At 32.8% G+C, this 17,684-nt stretch overlaps 1 protein-coding gene across 4 annotated transcripts; it reads right to left on the reverse strand.

Annotated features, from left to right (window-relative positions):
* Positions 1-3,678: 3,678 nt before the first annotated feature.
* LOC143239078 (uncharacterized) lies at positions 3,679-16,993 on the reverse strand. Of its 4 annotated transcripts, none has more exons than XM_076479877.1 (6): positions 16,845-16,985; positions 7,276-7,353; positions 5,972-6,042; positions 5,672-5,716; positions 5,193-5,237; positions 3,679-3,847 (listed from the first exon to the last, which is right to left on the reverse strand). In XM_076479877.1, exons 1-6 carry the CDS (start codon positions 16,864-16,866, stop codon positions 3,800-3,802), a joined length of 309 nt encoding a protein of 102 aa, XP_076335992.1. In that variant the 5' UTR covers positions 16,867-16,985; the 3' UTR covers positions 3,679-3,799. The 4 variants fall into 4 exon arrangements, with proteins under 4 accessions (XP_076335992.1, XP_076335993.1, XP_076335994.1 ...); XM_076479878.1 differs by lacking the exon at positions 16,845-16,985 and adding an exon at positions 13,151-13,228; XM_076479879.1 differs by lacking the exon at positions 16,845-16,985 and adding an exon at positions 8,865-9,063.
* Positions 16,994-17,684: the final 691 nt, after the last annotated feature.

The raw sequence follows: 17,684 nt of genomic DNA on the forward strand, positions 1-17,684 counted from the left end.
GTGCCCCATATAAAAAAAAATCAAACAAACAATAACATTCTTGGGCAAACCGTAAAATTAAATATTCTACCTACGGGTTTTTTATAAAGTGAAAGTCGCGTACAAACAATTAAGATATTGTCAGTTAGTTGAGCAAAAATACATCGTTAAATATCAACAATGCTATATTCCGAATAATTGAAAAACGGAAAACAATACAGAAATCAATTTGCTTTTGCTAATAAAATATTGTCAAAAACTATTCCTTTACTCAACCACTTTGTTAATAAATCTATGACATGTTTCGTAAAGTGAAGCAAATAAGAAAAAAAAACTTATACAAGGAACCCACCGAGGATCTTTCTCTCTTTGCCACTTCGAGTGGATCCAAGAGCTGTCAATCATTATAAAATACAAAATAGGTCGTTGTTTTGTTACTGAATTAAATCCAACGATAAAAACCCTGATTCCATTAATGATCATTTCATAATGAAAAATACACGTGTACCACAAGTGTTATGTAATGGATCTGAAGGTTTTCAGGTTAATAACTTGTTTCTAAAATGTTTGTTTGGATGATAGATAAATTTCAGATACAAAACGTTCACCCCCGTTTCATGTGTTTTCCAGGTTTTTACTTGCAAAGTAAGAGCCACAGTTTTATTATGTGGACTGTCAAAGTTTAACAAACATTTCAACATTTTTATGGAAAACCAATAGTAGGATAAAAAATTACCACTTAAAGGAAACGATTCTTTCGTAGAGTTCAATCATTGAAACTTCGTTTTAATTTTGTAAAAATAATGTAAGTGAAAAACATACATATTACCTCAAAACTTTTTGTCATAGGAATTCGTTTCTGCAGTAATGGCGTGCGCAGGCGTGAACTCAACTTCTGGCCTCTTTACCTTATGTCCCAAATGTGCTCTTTTTTCACTGGCGTAAAACATATTTAACAACTACAAAAATGTACATCTGATTACATACTTCAGTTGCTGGGGTTATTGGGATGAGGGACATTTCAACATTAAAATCAATAACACAAAGAGACTTGTAGATCTTTAGAATTCAAAAATAATTATGATATGCTATTAAGTGTTAGCACATAATAATTCCTTAAATAATATTTAGTTTTAGATCTTAAAATGCTTATAAAACTAATTGAACAGGAATACAAGAGAGTATGTTTGCTTCCATGTTTTCTACCCTATGTGTACCAAAGGCAACCCATAGTATTCTCTAACACCACTACTGCTAACATTCAAAAACGCAAAATACGCGCTTGCCTTACGACGCTTGAAAATGGCCCGGCATGGTCCGATGGTTAAGGAATCCAACTCCTAATCCGAGTGTCGTGGGTTCGAATCCCTATCATACCAAACATGCTCGCCCTTTCAATCGTGGAGGGCGTTTTAATGTGACGCTTAATCCCACTATTCGTTTAGGCTTACACTGCTAAATTAGGGACGGCTAGCGCATATAGCCCTCGTGTAGCCTTGCGCGAAATTCAAAAAACCAAACTCAATGTGCCGAGTTTAAGACCCATAAGAGAAATACCACTGAGAGTCTGGCCATTGAATATTTCGTCTCATTATTATTTCTGAACAATGTTGTTGTTACCCATGGATTTTTTGTTAACTATACTTAATTTTAGTATTATGATATAATTTTTGTATGGACTACACTGGTGTGACTCTGGATTTATTTGTGAAGTCAAATGTGGTTTTATTTATTTATGCATATTATGTTTGAGTTGTATTACAAAGCCAGTTGGGTTTGGATCATTGTTCGATTTGTTTGACCATCTTTTATTCAAAGGCACTTCAATCACAGGCATAGAGAACTATTCTTCAGTTTGTATATTCTCATTGAGACCAGAGTTCCATTATAGGTGACCAGACACTAGTATGAAAAATCCAAGTCCAGAGATGATGGCTGGCCATAGCTGGAAAGACTGCGGTTGCTTTAATGTATGCCTACCTTGGAGCACAGCAGTTTAAGGTGTTGGACCTTAGAAGCCCGTTGGATTGTGCATATATCGAGTAAGATGCCTGTTTGCATCTGTGCTTACCTTACCCCTATCGCAACCTCCTGGTTTTGACCTCAAAACTATGTTACTAATCGGTTTCCTGTGGTTTATCACCTTGAATGCTTTCACATGTAGTCATAGTTTTGTGACGAACCTGACAGTATACTGCACTCATAAGTGGATCACAATAAGGATCCAAAGACAGCAACCTAAGAATGACTGAATTGGTGATAATGGTCCAGATTTCAACCCCAGAATAAATCGTGGAAAATTACCAACACATGCCCACAAGAGATATCCAGTGTAGTCGTAGAATGTTGTGTGTATATATACACATATATATACTGTTTAGTCTTAAACTGCATATAAACTGATAATTGTTCATTTCGTTTATTACATGAATTGCTATTCCATGAAAGTTCACAATAGAGATTGAACAAGTTTTGACAAAACATTCTAATAGAACACACGATGAAAACCACCTATGAAATCAAGCTTATTCCTGAAACAACACTCAAAATCTTGCTTTTGCAATACCAAAAGCTATATACATTTTTTAAAAATTCAAAAAATGTAAATCTTCTGATAACTTGAACGATTCTAAAACCCGTGTTCATATTATTATTATTATTTTGCCAGTTTACAACAAAAATGGCTTGGTATATTGTACCCAGAATATTAAATAAGGTACTTTGAAAGTCATAAAGATATTGAAAAGTTGCTTTGTTTTTTCTGTATTTTACAAAAGGTTGAATTACATCATAATTCTAATGTAAAGATGTTATCATTATCCCTTGAAGTTAGCTTTTGTACAAACATGAGTTGTTCCCTTAAAAAGTTTAATTACAGGATGAAACAGGGATTACCAAGCACTAATAAATGAACATTAGATAACTGTAGCATGTACACACTCAATGCTTTGTGCACTGTACAGTCAATGTCTTTAGGTTGCCAACCTGTATATTATTTATGAAGTTTAGTGAAAAACATCGATGCACGTAATAATAAATTGTTTTACAACATTTGTGAAATAATTATTTTAAAAGACACGAAGGTTTATTTAAAACGATGTATTAGGCCTATATGATTTATTTGAGAAGGTTGCTTTTCTACTGGTATTATTTTTCATGCTCAGTGGAGGTTGTATTGTTGTTTAAGACATATATTTGCCCAAAGCTATGCATAATGTACAGAAAATTAATTACACTATATTGTGTAACTAAATGTTCACTATAATATGTAGTTGTAATTTAACATTTTACATCTAATTTTCAAATTCGATTTCTTAGTCATTTTAATAATTTCACTGCGTTGTGTTTTTCTTTTATTTGTATTTTAATGAAAAGACTTTGAACAGCAACAAAGCTATTTCTAGTTTGTTTTTTTATATATAGTTTTTACGTATTTATTGAAAAAGTATTGCTTAGAAACAATCATTTTTTTTAGAAAATGAAAAGTGCAATAAAGTTTCTTCTCTATAGAAATCCTTTTGTAAAGTAACAGGAAGAAAATTCAAATGTCAAACGTTTATTACGTATTTCTCGAATAAAAATTATTTAAAATATATCAAACAACTAAAAGACTGCAGTGTTTATATTATAAAATTTACATAGAGAAAAGAGCCAAACAGTTTATTAACTCCTTAAAATCAAATAGAATCAGACGAAAAATATTGCCAACCAGAAATTTTATTTCACAAAAAAATTTAATTACGAAAAATTAAACATATTTATTTGTTTAATAAATTTAAAATATAGTTGTCCTGTTCCTAGGGTTGTTTTGGAAGTGACGCTAGAAAACAGATGGGGAACCACGGTCAGATCCGTATGCATATGAACACTGTAATAACCATAATATAGTATTAATAATATATAAATTTAACTATACTTACGTTATTTTTATACGTAAATAAATTTTCATCGTTTTATGTAATTCAAAACTACAATTTCAATCGCTAAATCAGGAACGGCTAGCGTAGATAGCTCTCGAGGAGCTTTGCGCGAAATTCAAAAGAAACTAAACCAAACAAATATTTCACAACTGTAAAATAACATTACTTTTACAACTAACTTATGCTAAAGTATTTAAGTGTAAAGATGCTTGTGTTTACTCTTTATATACTTTAAAACAGATTTACTCTTGTTTTATTTCAATATTCTCTACACTAAAAATGTTTACATTTGGTAGACGTATATCTTCTGTAAAATATGAACTTTTGCATTATTAATTAAGCTTGAGCAAATATATAGCAAGTTCTGTGACATACTATGTTGATAAATATTATTTGTTAGGCCTAATTTACTAATCTATTGTTTATACAATATTATAATAAACATCGACAGGTTTTGAGTTCATTTTATTTCACAATATAGTAAGAAATTTTCCTTTCAATTTCACCTCTGATGAAAAGAAAGAAAAGAAATCTTTAATACGCACACGCATATACACATATTATAATAAACAGTCGAAAACCTTAAGTCTCACACTTCTTTCGTCCATCTTTAAAAATATTTTATCTTTTTCAGTCAACAACATATCTAGGAATACGAGTTCTACGCACTCGCGAATATTTTTTTCTGTGTTCACGGTAATTCCGGTGATTGACTGGTATCTAACCAGCCTCACACTTTTTACCACATTCGCCAGATACTAAAGGAGTCAAATGCCACAGGATACCATCGTCTGAGCCTCGTTTTTAAATATGTTATGATTCTATCTATTTAAGTAAGTATTTATTTAACTATATATTCAAATACACATTTATCGCAACAACACATCTAATGCGTATAATTTTCAAACTTCTGGTTACGCTCTTGTTGAAGAAGGGTTCAGTGCATAACTATTATACAATATATTGAAAGCTGCTTAGACTTTCTCTCGTACAAAGGTTTGAGTTTCTTGATTGTAAGCGTTTTGCGGTTGTTGTTTTGTAATTTTTTGGAGTTCTATAATTGAATGAAATTAAGCGAAATTATTTCGAAATATTGACAAATATATTCATTATTAAACTTAAATATTAAGAAGACATTATGTTTCTAAGTTCTTAGACAAACCTTGATTTATTCGAAATAGGTTTTCAAACAAATATTATTTGTTTCTGTGCTAGTTTGTAAATCGCTTCTAACGTAATAACTTTCACTGAAATTTTTCAATAATGAAATTGATACAGAATAAAAAGGCTTACCAATATGGCTTTATATATACACTGATGTACGTCTGTAATATCATCCTACATTAAAAAACAAATGTAACTTAAACATTGTAAGAAAATTAATTGATGAAACATTTAAAAATTATTATCATTAGTATTTGTTGGATAAACATTGTAATGTAAGAAAATCATAAACTATAAACTTTCGTGTAGCTATTATATGTTCAATAGCTTTACGTGTAATATTGTAAACTGTATGAATATTTTTAATTAATGTTGAGTCCAACTTTTAAAGATCCTTCAGTGATCTTTTTAAATCTTGTTACACTTTCATATATATATAAAATTTTATACCTTTTATAACAGTAATAACGTATGAAATGTAAGTCGTAAAAGTAATTTAAAATTATAACGTTTAAATGTAAAAGCAAATTCATTATCGTCATCATAAATATTATAAATATTAATCCATAAGAACATAGGAAATAACTTCTTTTAAAATGTAGGTTTACCTTTGTTAAGAGCATTTCCTTACAGTTTTTCAATACGTCGTTGCACTAAAAAAAAAGAAAAAACATCATTTAGACAGAAAGAAAAAACACAGTCTTATTCACGTATTTCTTATGAGTATTTATTCGAGAATATTCTATTTTTGCAAGTAAAAAAAAATTAAATTTTATTAGTTACGATGGAAATATCTAAGATATTAATATATTTACTTATTTGTATATTGGCTCTAAAATTAGTATATATTTATTTACTACTGCTTATCCTCTTCATTATACATAATTAACTTGCAGTGAATATCGTACCTCTTCTGGTGTGGAGACACCAGTAAAAGACCTCATAACTCGCTTTTTTTCACCCAAACCGACTGCTTTTCCTGTTGCAGTAAAGAATGAAAGATAAACATGGAAACTTACTGTAATGGATAAAACTCACTTAAGAATTCATGTCTTATTCGAGAAAGGACATTGTTTTTGATTTAAAAATAATCAAACGAAAATTCAAATATTATTTTATCAACTGAATAGTTATTAATTTAATGGCTCCAACATGTCGTATTTTTATCTTATTTTCTATGCTTGCAAGTGTCTCCATGATTAAGTTCTTTCTGTTTATTGTTTTGTACGAACCTAAACAACATATTGACGAAATATATTCCTCCGCAAGTAGAGAGTAAATGACATTATAAATTGTATACTCATGAACTGTAGCTCACTAACACACGAGTTTTGATTCACACTTTCTCCAAAAATGCTGGACATAACCATCTAATTCAGTGACTGTGTCATACTTAATAAAAACTAGGTCTTGCAGTTCGTTCCAGTGAAAATGTTTATTAATTCAGGTTATTTGAGGTTTATTTGTCTGTGCCTTGCAGTGGCACAGCGATTTGTCTGCGGACTCTCACTGTCAGAAAGCAGGTTTCGATACCCGTGGTGAGCAGAGCACAGATAGCCCATCGATTCCAAACAAACAAACTTATTTGTTTCTAGCTTTGTAAGTCCGCAGATATACTGCGGACATTTTGTTTTATAATCTCTTTGATCGCATTAATCTAAACATAAAACTAATATTTAATTAATTACATTTTCTGAATATTAACGGGATATATTACTTTACCTCGAACTCTAATTACCTAACTCTAACAGTTCGAATTAAATTCCTGAACGAATGAATTTATATGAAAGAAGAATTCGACCTTTTATTACCTAATCTCTAAAACAAAAGCCTTAGTTTCATTTCACAACATTTTAAACTAAGTTTAACAAGCAAAAAAGTGTCTATTTCTAGCCATGGTATAGCAGCTCATAAAATGCTCTGAGTTCTTTTTTTTTTCTCAAATACATATTCTTAGCTCATAGCGCCGTCACTTGATCGATTTGAGATCTAATTACGGTCGCGGCTATTGAAGATTCCCTCTTGTTGTTTACCTTTACAACTAGTTTTCATAACACTGTTAATTAATTGGAAAGGTTTCAACTTTATAGCTAAACTACTTTGAAGTAATCATTACTCAAGCCTCAACGTTAAATCCCATCAGCCAATCTCTAGAAAATATGGTTGTTTGGAGTTGTAAGCAACAGTTTATAATAACGAATCAAAATGTTACCTTGAATGAATACAGGAAGAAGAACCAGAAGGACGATTCCAGCCACGTATGTAGATTTCATGTTTGAATTCATTTTGTCTGTAAAAACACAGGTTACAGATAGTCTTTATATATAGGAAAAAATATATATTACAAAACATGTTTGTAACTAAACAATGAATAATATACGTTATCTTACTGGTCATATTCTACAAGTTCAGCCTTCCTATTGTTTCTGATTGATCTATCGACTCTACAGATCGGGATGTTTGATGTAACCGTCATACTATACGTTATAAAACACAATACATTAAAATTGACGTATTCCCTCTGTCTATCTCTCTTTGTCATTGTCTCCCTCTTTTTCTATCTATGAATCTCTCTATTCGCTGAGGTAAAACAAAAAAAAAACTTATTTATTTTGGTAAAACAAGAAATATAATGATAACTTTATGTAAACCACCCCTATTAGCTAGAAGGGACTGACCTTTTTAACACACAGCTTAAAAGCATAAATATTTTCTAGGAAAGCATAGTTTCAAACCCGTATCCTCAGGGCTCCAAAATTCAGAGCTTTACTGCAGAGCTAGCTAGCACTATTAATTTTAAATGTAGTTGAATTGTTGAATGAAACTAAAAAACTAACTTTTTTTTTAATACATAAAATTACCAAGACTAGTTTGAAAATCGAAAATATGTTGCTCCGAAGTTTTCGTTTTTTTGTTTTTTTACCATAGCAATGAGAAATCAAGGAATACTTTTATTAGCAGTATCGATTTATACGGATACATTTATACGCACATACATAGATACAAGCATGCATATATAGAAAAAAATGAGACATTTCGGTATTGTTATGGAAAAGAATGATTGTTGGTTTACGGTGAGTAACATTGTTTGTTTCTTTTTAATTTCGCGCAAAGCTACTCGAGGGCTATCTACGCTAGCCGTCCCTAATTTAGTAGTGCAACACTAGAGGGAAGGCAGATAGTCATCACATCCACCGCCAACTCTTGGGCTATTCTTTTACTAACAAATAGTGAGATTGACCGTCACATTATAACGCCTCACGGTTGAAAGAGCGAGCATATTTGGTACGACGGGGATTCGAACCCCGGGACCCTCAGAATACGAGTCGAACGCCTTAACCCACCTGGCCATGCGGGGCCAACAGTGGGTAAACCAACACCCCAGGATACCCAGATACCAATACCAGACAGTGAATCTCCTGTTATGTGACCTTTTTGTTCCACACTGTATAGATATACAAATATTCAAGTGTCTCTGTAAACCACTTATACCTGAGGATGACGTAACATTGTCGAAGTGTCATGCATTTACAATAATGTTTTTTTTTTCATTCCCCACTCAAACCGTTTCCAAACTTTTATTTCTAAAACACATCTTCACCAAATTCTTACAGGTCACTAAAGTTACAAAATAGAGGAACCTGCCATCTCCTAGTGTTCCTGCAAACGACCAACAAATTAACCATGTGTTACCTTGTCAACCTTAACGTGCTTCGGGTGCACTGTGTTTGAAGTTTGTGCTGAAAAACAAACCTTTCAGTTGACAATAATCCCAATACCATCATAGAGAAAATAACCTACCTTATTCTCCTGTGTTTTGCTCAGACTACACAAAAGTTACGAGAAAATATTTGTCTTTCTTTTTATATAGAATACGAAGCAAGTCTGCTCTGTGAAAAGAGAATGCGTTTGTCCCTATATTGAATGACGAAGCAATATTTGAGTGAAGTAGCGACACCATATGCGTGAAAGAACACTCATATACATTTGATCGGCTATCCAAAATGTACCAGCAACGACAAAAAAAAACATATACACACATAAACGTTTCGTCAAGAAAATACATTAATGGTTTGGGTTTGTTTGTTTTTTCTTAGTTTCGTTTAGCTGTTCACAGGAAAGTTTATGTTTCTTTATTAGCCGGGTTTTATTCACTCACCACTGGAAGATTCCAGTAAGAAAGGGAATAACCACTGATTTGTCTGTCATCATACGGTGCCACTGAACGATAAGATATTCACGGCCCACGCATCCGGTGGTTTATTGAGATAGCTTTGTACACGCACGAACCTCGTGGTGTTCACACCAAATATGGACAAATAATTTTAATTCGACTCTCATAAACGTAACACGAGTAACTTGAGGTAAATTTTCATATTAATAATTCTTAAAATATAAGAGACTCGAGTGTCACAGAATGGTTATATTTTTAACTTTTTAAAGTCTTTCACCTGTTTAAGAAACATTTGAATTGAGTACCTTTGGAAATATTAATATACTATCATTTAGAGGAATATAAATCAATGGATGTGACTTGTTTTCGTTTTTATATTTTCACCCAGCAGATGAGCAACCCCATCTTCCTTAGTTTGTCTGTTGTTGTGCAACAGAAGTGCAACTAAATCATTCTTAGCTTGCTTAATGTTGTACAACAAAAGTGTAACCCTACCTTCTTTAGTTTGCCTGTTGTTGTGCAACAGAAGTGCACCCTTACCTTCCTCAGTTTGTGTATTGGATATAATTAGTATATGTTTATTTATGTTTATAATTTGTCTGTTTAAGAAGAGGCGTTATTATATTGCTATGTGATGTGTACTTGTTAATCCAGTTAGTTTGTCTGTTTGAGTTTGAAATTCGCCTATAGCTCCACGAGGGTTATCTGAGCTAGCTGTCCCTAATCTAGCAGTGACAGATTAGAAGAAAGGCATCTAGTCATCACCACCCAAAGAGTATCCCAAGAGTTGTCAGTGGGTGATGTTGACTAACTGCTTTTCCTTTAGTCTATCACTTCTAGATTAGGGACTGCTAGCTCAGATAATCAGACTGATCGTTTGATTGATTTTTCTTTCTCTTTTTTTAAGTTACTGAGTAAAGTTGATCGAAGTCATTCGGCAATGAACTTGAACAAAGAGTATTACAATTATATCTAACAGTGTGTTTTAACATTAAGACTAAAAATGGTTAAGCAGTACAGGTCAACAAATAATAACCTTCAACTATTGTGTTTATCTCTTTATCTTAGATATATATCAAACCAATCCACAAAATTGGTTGCTTTATTTGAATATTTTGACGAACGTTTTTAGTTAACTAATCATACAGTCTCTTCCGTATTTCTTCGGAGCTATCTAGCTTTTGCACTTAAAACACATGTTTTTATTATCTGTAGAATCTGGTGTGATATCACCCAAAATGCTTATATTATGTTGTAATAATACTTTATGCTAAACAATTGTAAAAGTGACTGGAGGAAGACAAGACTTGGTTTTTTTAATTATACTTTTGAAGATACATCTTCCTATGGTGTATTATGATGACGTCAAAGAAGTGAAAGTGGAGATACATGCCTTTAAGAACCGATAGACTTTAGTTAGGCTTACTGGCGACAGGCAAAACAAAACAGTAAAACTTACTTGCAACAGACTTGTTTGTTTAATTTGTACTTCTGTTTCAACTTTGAACTATTGTAACAGAAGACCAGAGTTCATATTTATTACCGTAACTTTCACCTGCTGCAAATAAAAATTTGTTTATTAAGATTAATGATTAATCTATCTCTACATGCAGGACAAAACTCAATACAAATTTCATGTTAAAATCTTACACAGTGAACGATCGTTTATAGCGCTATATACGTTAGTCTAAATGGCTATATTTCTGTTATATAGACGTGTGTGTGTAATTCTCTTATTTATTTGGTTTTCTAATAGATTACTTGTGTTTTAAACGTGTTTCTACCTTTATGACTAGTATTTGAAGACTCTTCTAACATCTATATGTTTCGAATGTTTTACTGACTTAGAGATGAAACGTTTTCAGAAGCATAATTGACCATCCCAAGATTTTCTATTAACCCCCTCCACTCTGTAGATACTAAAACATTAGGTTACTGCTAATACACAGAAGACAGCTTCAGAGTTTTCGCGCAAAGCTACATTTTAAACTGATAACCTAGAGGGAAGTCAGCTATTCTATAGTACCTAACGCGAGCTCTTGTCTGACTGGATAGTGGGACTTCACTCTCACTCTTATAGTGCATCCACCATTACAGAATGCGGAGCGCGGTTTTGCGGTAACGGACATAATACCATAAACCTTTGAATTTGCAGTTCGGGCACGCTAACTACTCGGCCACGCGCGACTCACCGACAACAGTTATGCCTGAATAAAATTTCCAGTGATTTGTGTTATAAAACCTTAAATAAAATGTGATATTCAAACTAATAATAATAATAAACTAACTACATTGTTTGGCGAACGTGTATGTTTTATGTAGTTACAAAACATTGTTCTTCAGCTGAACAGAAAATGGCAGAACAACTTTGAGCTCGATAAGCTAACAAATCATCCTCAGAAGAGAATACAGTGTAGTCGGATCTATTGTCCGGTTGTTGTTTTGTTTCTTTTCAATGACAAATCAATGAAGCAATGTTTCATTCTAGTGAGGACAAATGGAAAGGTGCAAGATACAATTGGCCATTGTTATTCATATAATAAAATGTTAAAGGTCAAATACATTTGACGTGATAAACATGTTGTGATAACGTCTGGCTCCATACTAATATATTTTGACAATTAAAGTCATAAAGTAAGAATACCATAAGAAATATGTCTCCGTGTACCTGTCCAATGATAACCAGTGTTCCACTAAAATGTTTCTTTGTAGATAAGAGCAAAGCCATATAATAGGCTAACTGTGCTGTGCCCACCACGTGTGTCAATCCCCAGTTTTGGCATTATAGGTACGAAAACATGTTTTTGAGCCTTCTGAAACGTATACACTTACGATAAGGGGAAAGACGCGAAACTGAAAAACATATTTTTCACTCAGGGAATTGTGTGCGCGCTTTTAGTTTCGAGAATCTCTTTGGGTCAATGACCTTTACAGAAGATAAGCCTCAAGGGGCGGAGAAAGTTATGGTCTGAGAGGTGCTAATTGGTCAATCATCCATTCTTCATGGTTTAGTTTGAATGATTTTTAATTTTGTAGTTTTCGCACCTTCTCAGTAATTAATTGTATTGTAACGTATAAATATCTTAACCGAAACTTAAATATTACGAATAAATTTTAATAAGAACACTCACCTTTATTCCCTCATCACAGAGCCACAATACATGAAACTTGGATGATTTATCACAACTCAAAACTCTCTTTAAAGATTGCGTACCGTGTTAACCTGTCTTTAAGGTGACGCTGTATAATTTATTGTGCATTATTGCTTGAAGCCAACCATCATCATCAACCAACCAGGATGGAAGAGAGAACGAATGAACATTCAAATATGTGTTTTAATCGTTACTTGTACGTTGAATAATCTCAGAATAAAATATGTACTTTTTTGAAAAATAGGTTTGAATAACGACAGCTTTTAAAAAAGGCTTAAATAATTCATATTAACTACTATCGTCAGAAAATCACAAATTAACTATTATCCTGATAAGAAAAACTAAACAATGTTTTCTAGCATCTTTTATTTAAACAGTTTCTTGCAGGGTAAGGGTTAAATTAAAATACGTTAAATAAGAAAGGGAATTGCGTAATTCGAATAGTTATTATTTAACAAAAACAGAGGTTTTAATAATCTACCTCAACTCTCTTATACATCCAGAAAAATGAACCTTTGTTTGTATTAGTGTATGATAGGACAGTTCAAAAAACAGTCGTGTTTTCTTGGCAATTTTTAAACTACTATAAATTATTAATGCACGTCTAGTTTTTTAAATATATTACTTCTTCAAAAACAATATAATTGAAACTCCACATTCACACATAAATTTCATATCTTGTTTTAAGATAAACTTTCTAGTAGCTCGTTAAATATTGGAGACATGCACGAGTGAGTTCAAATAAAGAAAAACTTACCTACCAAATTGGCTAAAAGCAGACGAACTTGACGACTGTCTTTGTTTACGAACAAAGCAACTTTAACAAACTTGTCTTATAGTTCTTTATACCCCTTGAGGGATAAACCTGAGAAGAGTGTTTGTAAACATAAATAATTTTCATGTCCTTTCACTTGGATATGCTCCAAGGTTAGATGAGCTGCATTTGTAATAATTCAAAGTTCACACTAATAGAGAAAATAAAATGAGTAAATAACAATATAGTGAAGTATACACTACATTGTCGTAACGTTTTTTGGTTGGACAGGCTCTTTGGAATTATCTGATAAAAAAAATTAACAAGTCTGGTTCACATAAAATAACGAATTTATTTATTTCTTCTATAAACATTGCTGGCCAGGTGGGTTAAGGCGTTCGACTCGTAATCTGAAGGTTGCGGGTTCGAATCCCGGTCGCACCAAACATGATCGCCCTTTCAGCCGTGGGGGCGTTATAATGTAACGGTCAATCCCACTATTCGTTGGTAAAAGAGCAGTCCAAGAGTTGGCGGTGGGTGGTGATGACTAGCTGCCTTCCCTCTAGTCTTACACTGCTAAATTAGGGACGGCTAGCGCAGATATCCCTCGAGTACCTCTGCGCGAAACTCAAAACAGACAAATAAGCATTCTACAGGCAATGTTCAACTTGACACACATTGTAGGCCTAGCCTCACAAAGAAATTCTGCAATACAAACTCCGAAACAACAACCAATGCACTTATAACGTTTGAAACATTTTCTCGACTGACAATCTGACTAACTTATTGACCACTTTACTTGATCAGTTCTTCTTTCCATCAACAATAACTAACTACCAACTTCTATTCGTAATTAATATCACATGCTTAAGATTTGTGACTAGCCGAATAACAAGAGTGTAATTCTACTAACAGAATTATTGTACTGTAATCAAAACGTTTATCCGCTTGTTTTACAATAAAGATAATACTTATGTAGTACTTTTTTAATGTTGGTGTTTGCTCACTTGTTGATTTAATCTATACACATAAAGATACTTGTAACAGCACCTCCAACTTGTAACTCATACCATGGTACTTTGACGTATAGAACATGAATATGATTGTTAGGTACTATACTCAGTTAGTTAGGGTCAAGATCTCACAAGGAAAGTAATTTAATTATTTTCTAGATGAAATATTTAATGGAAACAGTATTAGTTATATAAGTGTCTAAGGTAGTTTAGCCACCTATTTGCACCCACTCTACTTTATATAGGGCGCTAAAAATGCAAACTTGTCAGTGGTAAAGCAAGATATTGGCCTAACTTTCTAAAATTGGTCATACTAGCAACCAATCAAATATTGTCCACTGGGTGCTGTGTGTTGAACATGGTGTTGTCATTCGGTGCAGTGTGTTGAACGTGGTTTTGTCATTGGGTGCTGTGTGTTGTACGTGGTGTTGTTACTGGGTACTGTGTGTTGAGAGTGGTCTTATCGTGAAGAAAGAGAAGTATCATTTTATTGTGGAATTAGAAGGAGTTGTTAAGATAATAATAATATCCCATAATACTACTAGTGCAACCTGTTGTGTTAACTTTTGTTAAAATAATAATAATATCCCATAATACTACTAGTGCAACCTGTTGTGTAAATAATAATAATATCCCATAATACTACTAGTGCAACCTGTTGTGTTAACTTTTGTTAAAATAATAATAATATCCCATAATACTACTAGTGCAACCTGTTGTGTTAACTTTTGTTAAAATAATAATAATATCCCATAATACTACTAGTGCAACCTGTTGTGTTAACTTTTGTTAAAATGATAATAATATCCCATAATACTACTAGTGCAACCTGTTGTGTTAACTTTTGTTAAAATAATAATAATATCCCATAATACTACTAGTGCAACCTGTTGTGTTAACTTTTGTTAAAATAATAATAATATCCCATAATACTACTAGTGCAACCTGTTGTGTTAACTTTGTTAAAATGATAATAATATCCCATAATACTACTAGTGCAACCTGTTGTGTTAACTTTTGTTAAAATAATAATAATATCCCATAATACTACTAGTGCAACCTGTTGTGTTAACTTTTGTTAAAATGATAATAATATCCCATAATACTACTAGTGCAACCTGTTGTGTTAACTTTTGTTAAAATAATAATAATATCCCATAATACTACTAGTGCAACCTGTTGTGTTAACTTTTGTTAAAATGATAATAATATCCCATAATACTACTAGTGCAACCTGTTGTGTTAACTTTTGTTAAAATAATAATAATATCCCATAATACTACTAGTGCAACCTGTTGTGTTAACTTTTGCTTATATTTCACATGGTCACGTGCCTGCTTGCAAATTCTCCTGTAGTTTCAAAATAAGCTTCGTGTTTGTTGTGTTAGCTCAAAACACATTGGTCCATTGGTCCATTCAATCTCTGTCAAGGTTTGTAAAGGACTTTCAAACTAAAATCCGGGATTCGATTCCTGGCAGTCGAGGCGTCGCAGATACCCCAATATGTGAGTTTGTGCTAAAATAAACAAACAAGAAATAAAGCGTGGCCGTGCATTATACTTGATATGTTACTACTAGACATTCTTTTGCTGCAACTTTTGTTTGTAAAACACTTTCTTGTAATTGTATTGCTGACTTCAATTTCTTGTACATCTTGTGTTCATGTACTTAATTTTTACTCTTATTAAAATGAACTGTAGTATCCTTTCAACCATACTCTTAGAAAGACAATGTTTTTTGTCAATAAATACATCATGCATACCAATAGTGAGATCTCACTTCACTGATTAATACTATGTAATTGTTTTTATTTATGTCGGTCCCACAAGTTGATATTTTACTGTAATAAGTGTAACATTGACATAAATAATGGTCACATAAGGGAGATATGAAAAGTAAATCTACTACCGTTAAAATATATTACGACAAACCAAATGTTCATAGTCTAGATTTAAATGAGAAACAGTTTTCCGTAATTATACTTACAACATCAAGTGGCTCAGCTGTAAGTCTGCGGGCTTACAGAGCTGAAACTCGGGTTTTGATACCCGTGGTGGACAGAGCACGAACATCCCATTGTGTTCCCTTTTTCGCTTAACAACAAACAAACCAAATCAATCTTTGATTGTTTTCCTTGTATATCATTTAAAAATCTAAGAATATTTGTCTATGAAAGATTATTCTTGTGTCATAAGTCTAACATTGACAGCAACAAACTGATAAATGAAGAGAATGTTACCGTGAATCAAATATATATAGATACCATACACGTATCCCGTTGAAAATGTCAGTCTTTCATATAAAGCGTGAATACTCCTTTACAAGATGTATTTTGTCCCTCGGTGGACACAGCTCTAGGAAAACACACAACTTACACTGAAATATATAAATACATATATAGACTGGAAAAGCAACAGTCTATAATACATACTTAAAAAAACGCATACACTGAAGAAAACAGTTTTTATATTAAACAATGTATCCGTTGAATTGTTTAGTTTTTAATTAACCTGTACAAGTACAGAACTAAACCTCAAGGTTGCTTTAACAATCTATAGTTAAGAGAAGTGGTGACTGACAAAAGACGGGACTATGTTGGTATTAGTTTTCGAATAAAGCGATAAGTAACTGACGTAACTCGTCCTGAAATTACAAACTTAGTAATAATATAATATAAAACTGGCGTACCTTGGTCACATAGTTTTACCATAGCGTAACTTGGAAATTTTACACTTCAACGAAATATTGGGAATTTCCAGATAAAAACTATTACAAAGTCTTGAGAGCCGACTTTCTCCTCTGTCTTTTTATTACGATCAGTTACTTTCCGAAAACTTTAATATGACTATCGGATATCTAACAGAACCTGTCTAGCCTCTTGCCCGTTTTAAAACCTGAAATCAAGTTATACTTAATTCGTATTTTGTTTCTTTTTCTCAAGGAGAACGAGTTCAAGTACTTGCTTTGGTTGCTGTTAAGAGCAAAGTTATATGATGGGCTATTCAGACCCCTACAGTTATCGAACCCCTATTTTTAACGACGTAAGCCCGGCGTTATTTAGCCACACATTTTACATCCAGTCCTTTCTTAACCGTTTAAAAATATAAACAGTGCTACAAGTGTAATATTAAGGGTAAAATGTTAAGTTCTTCCAGATTTATAATGGTAAAATCCGGGGTTCGATTCCATGCGGTGGGCACAGCAGGTAGCCTGGTGTGGCTTTACTTTAAAACAGAAATAAGCCTTATTCCTACACGGAACAAACAGCTATATCAAAGGCCCCTAGGCAATAGGGTATCTTAGCGCAGGCATTCAGGAGGGCCGCACCATACTGATTGCTTGATCTACGTCAGTGAGTCATATGTTGAAGCGTGTGTCAACACAACAGGCTCATGGACCCATTGTATGGCCGTCTTGTGTCAGCATGTGCTTCTCCTTGGGTACGCATATGAATCCAATTTTCGCAGAGGAAAGGGTGTTTTGTCCGCAAAAAGAAAAAAGTTTTTATCAAAAACTCTTCAAAATTTC

Source organism: Tachypleus tridentatus, chromosome 13 (assembly GCF_004210375.1).
Source record: "Tachypleus tridentatus isolate NWPU-2018 chromosome 13, ASM421037v1, whole genome shotgun sequence".
Lineage (NCBI taxonomy): Eukaryota > Metazoa > Arthropoda > Merostomata > Xiphosura > Limulidae > Tachypleus > Tachypleus tridentatus.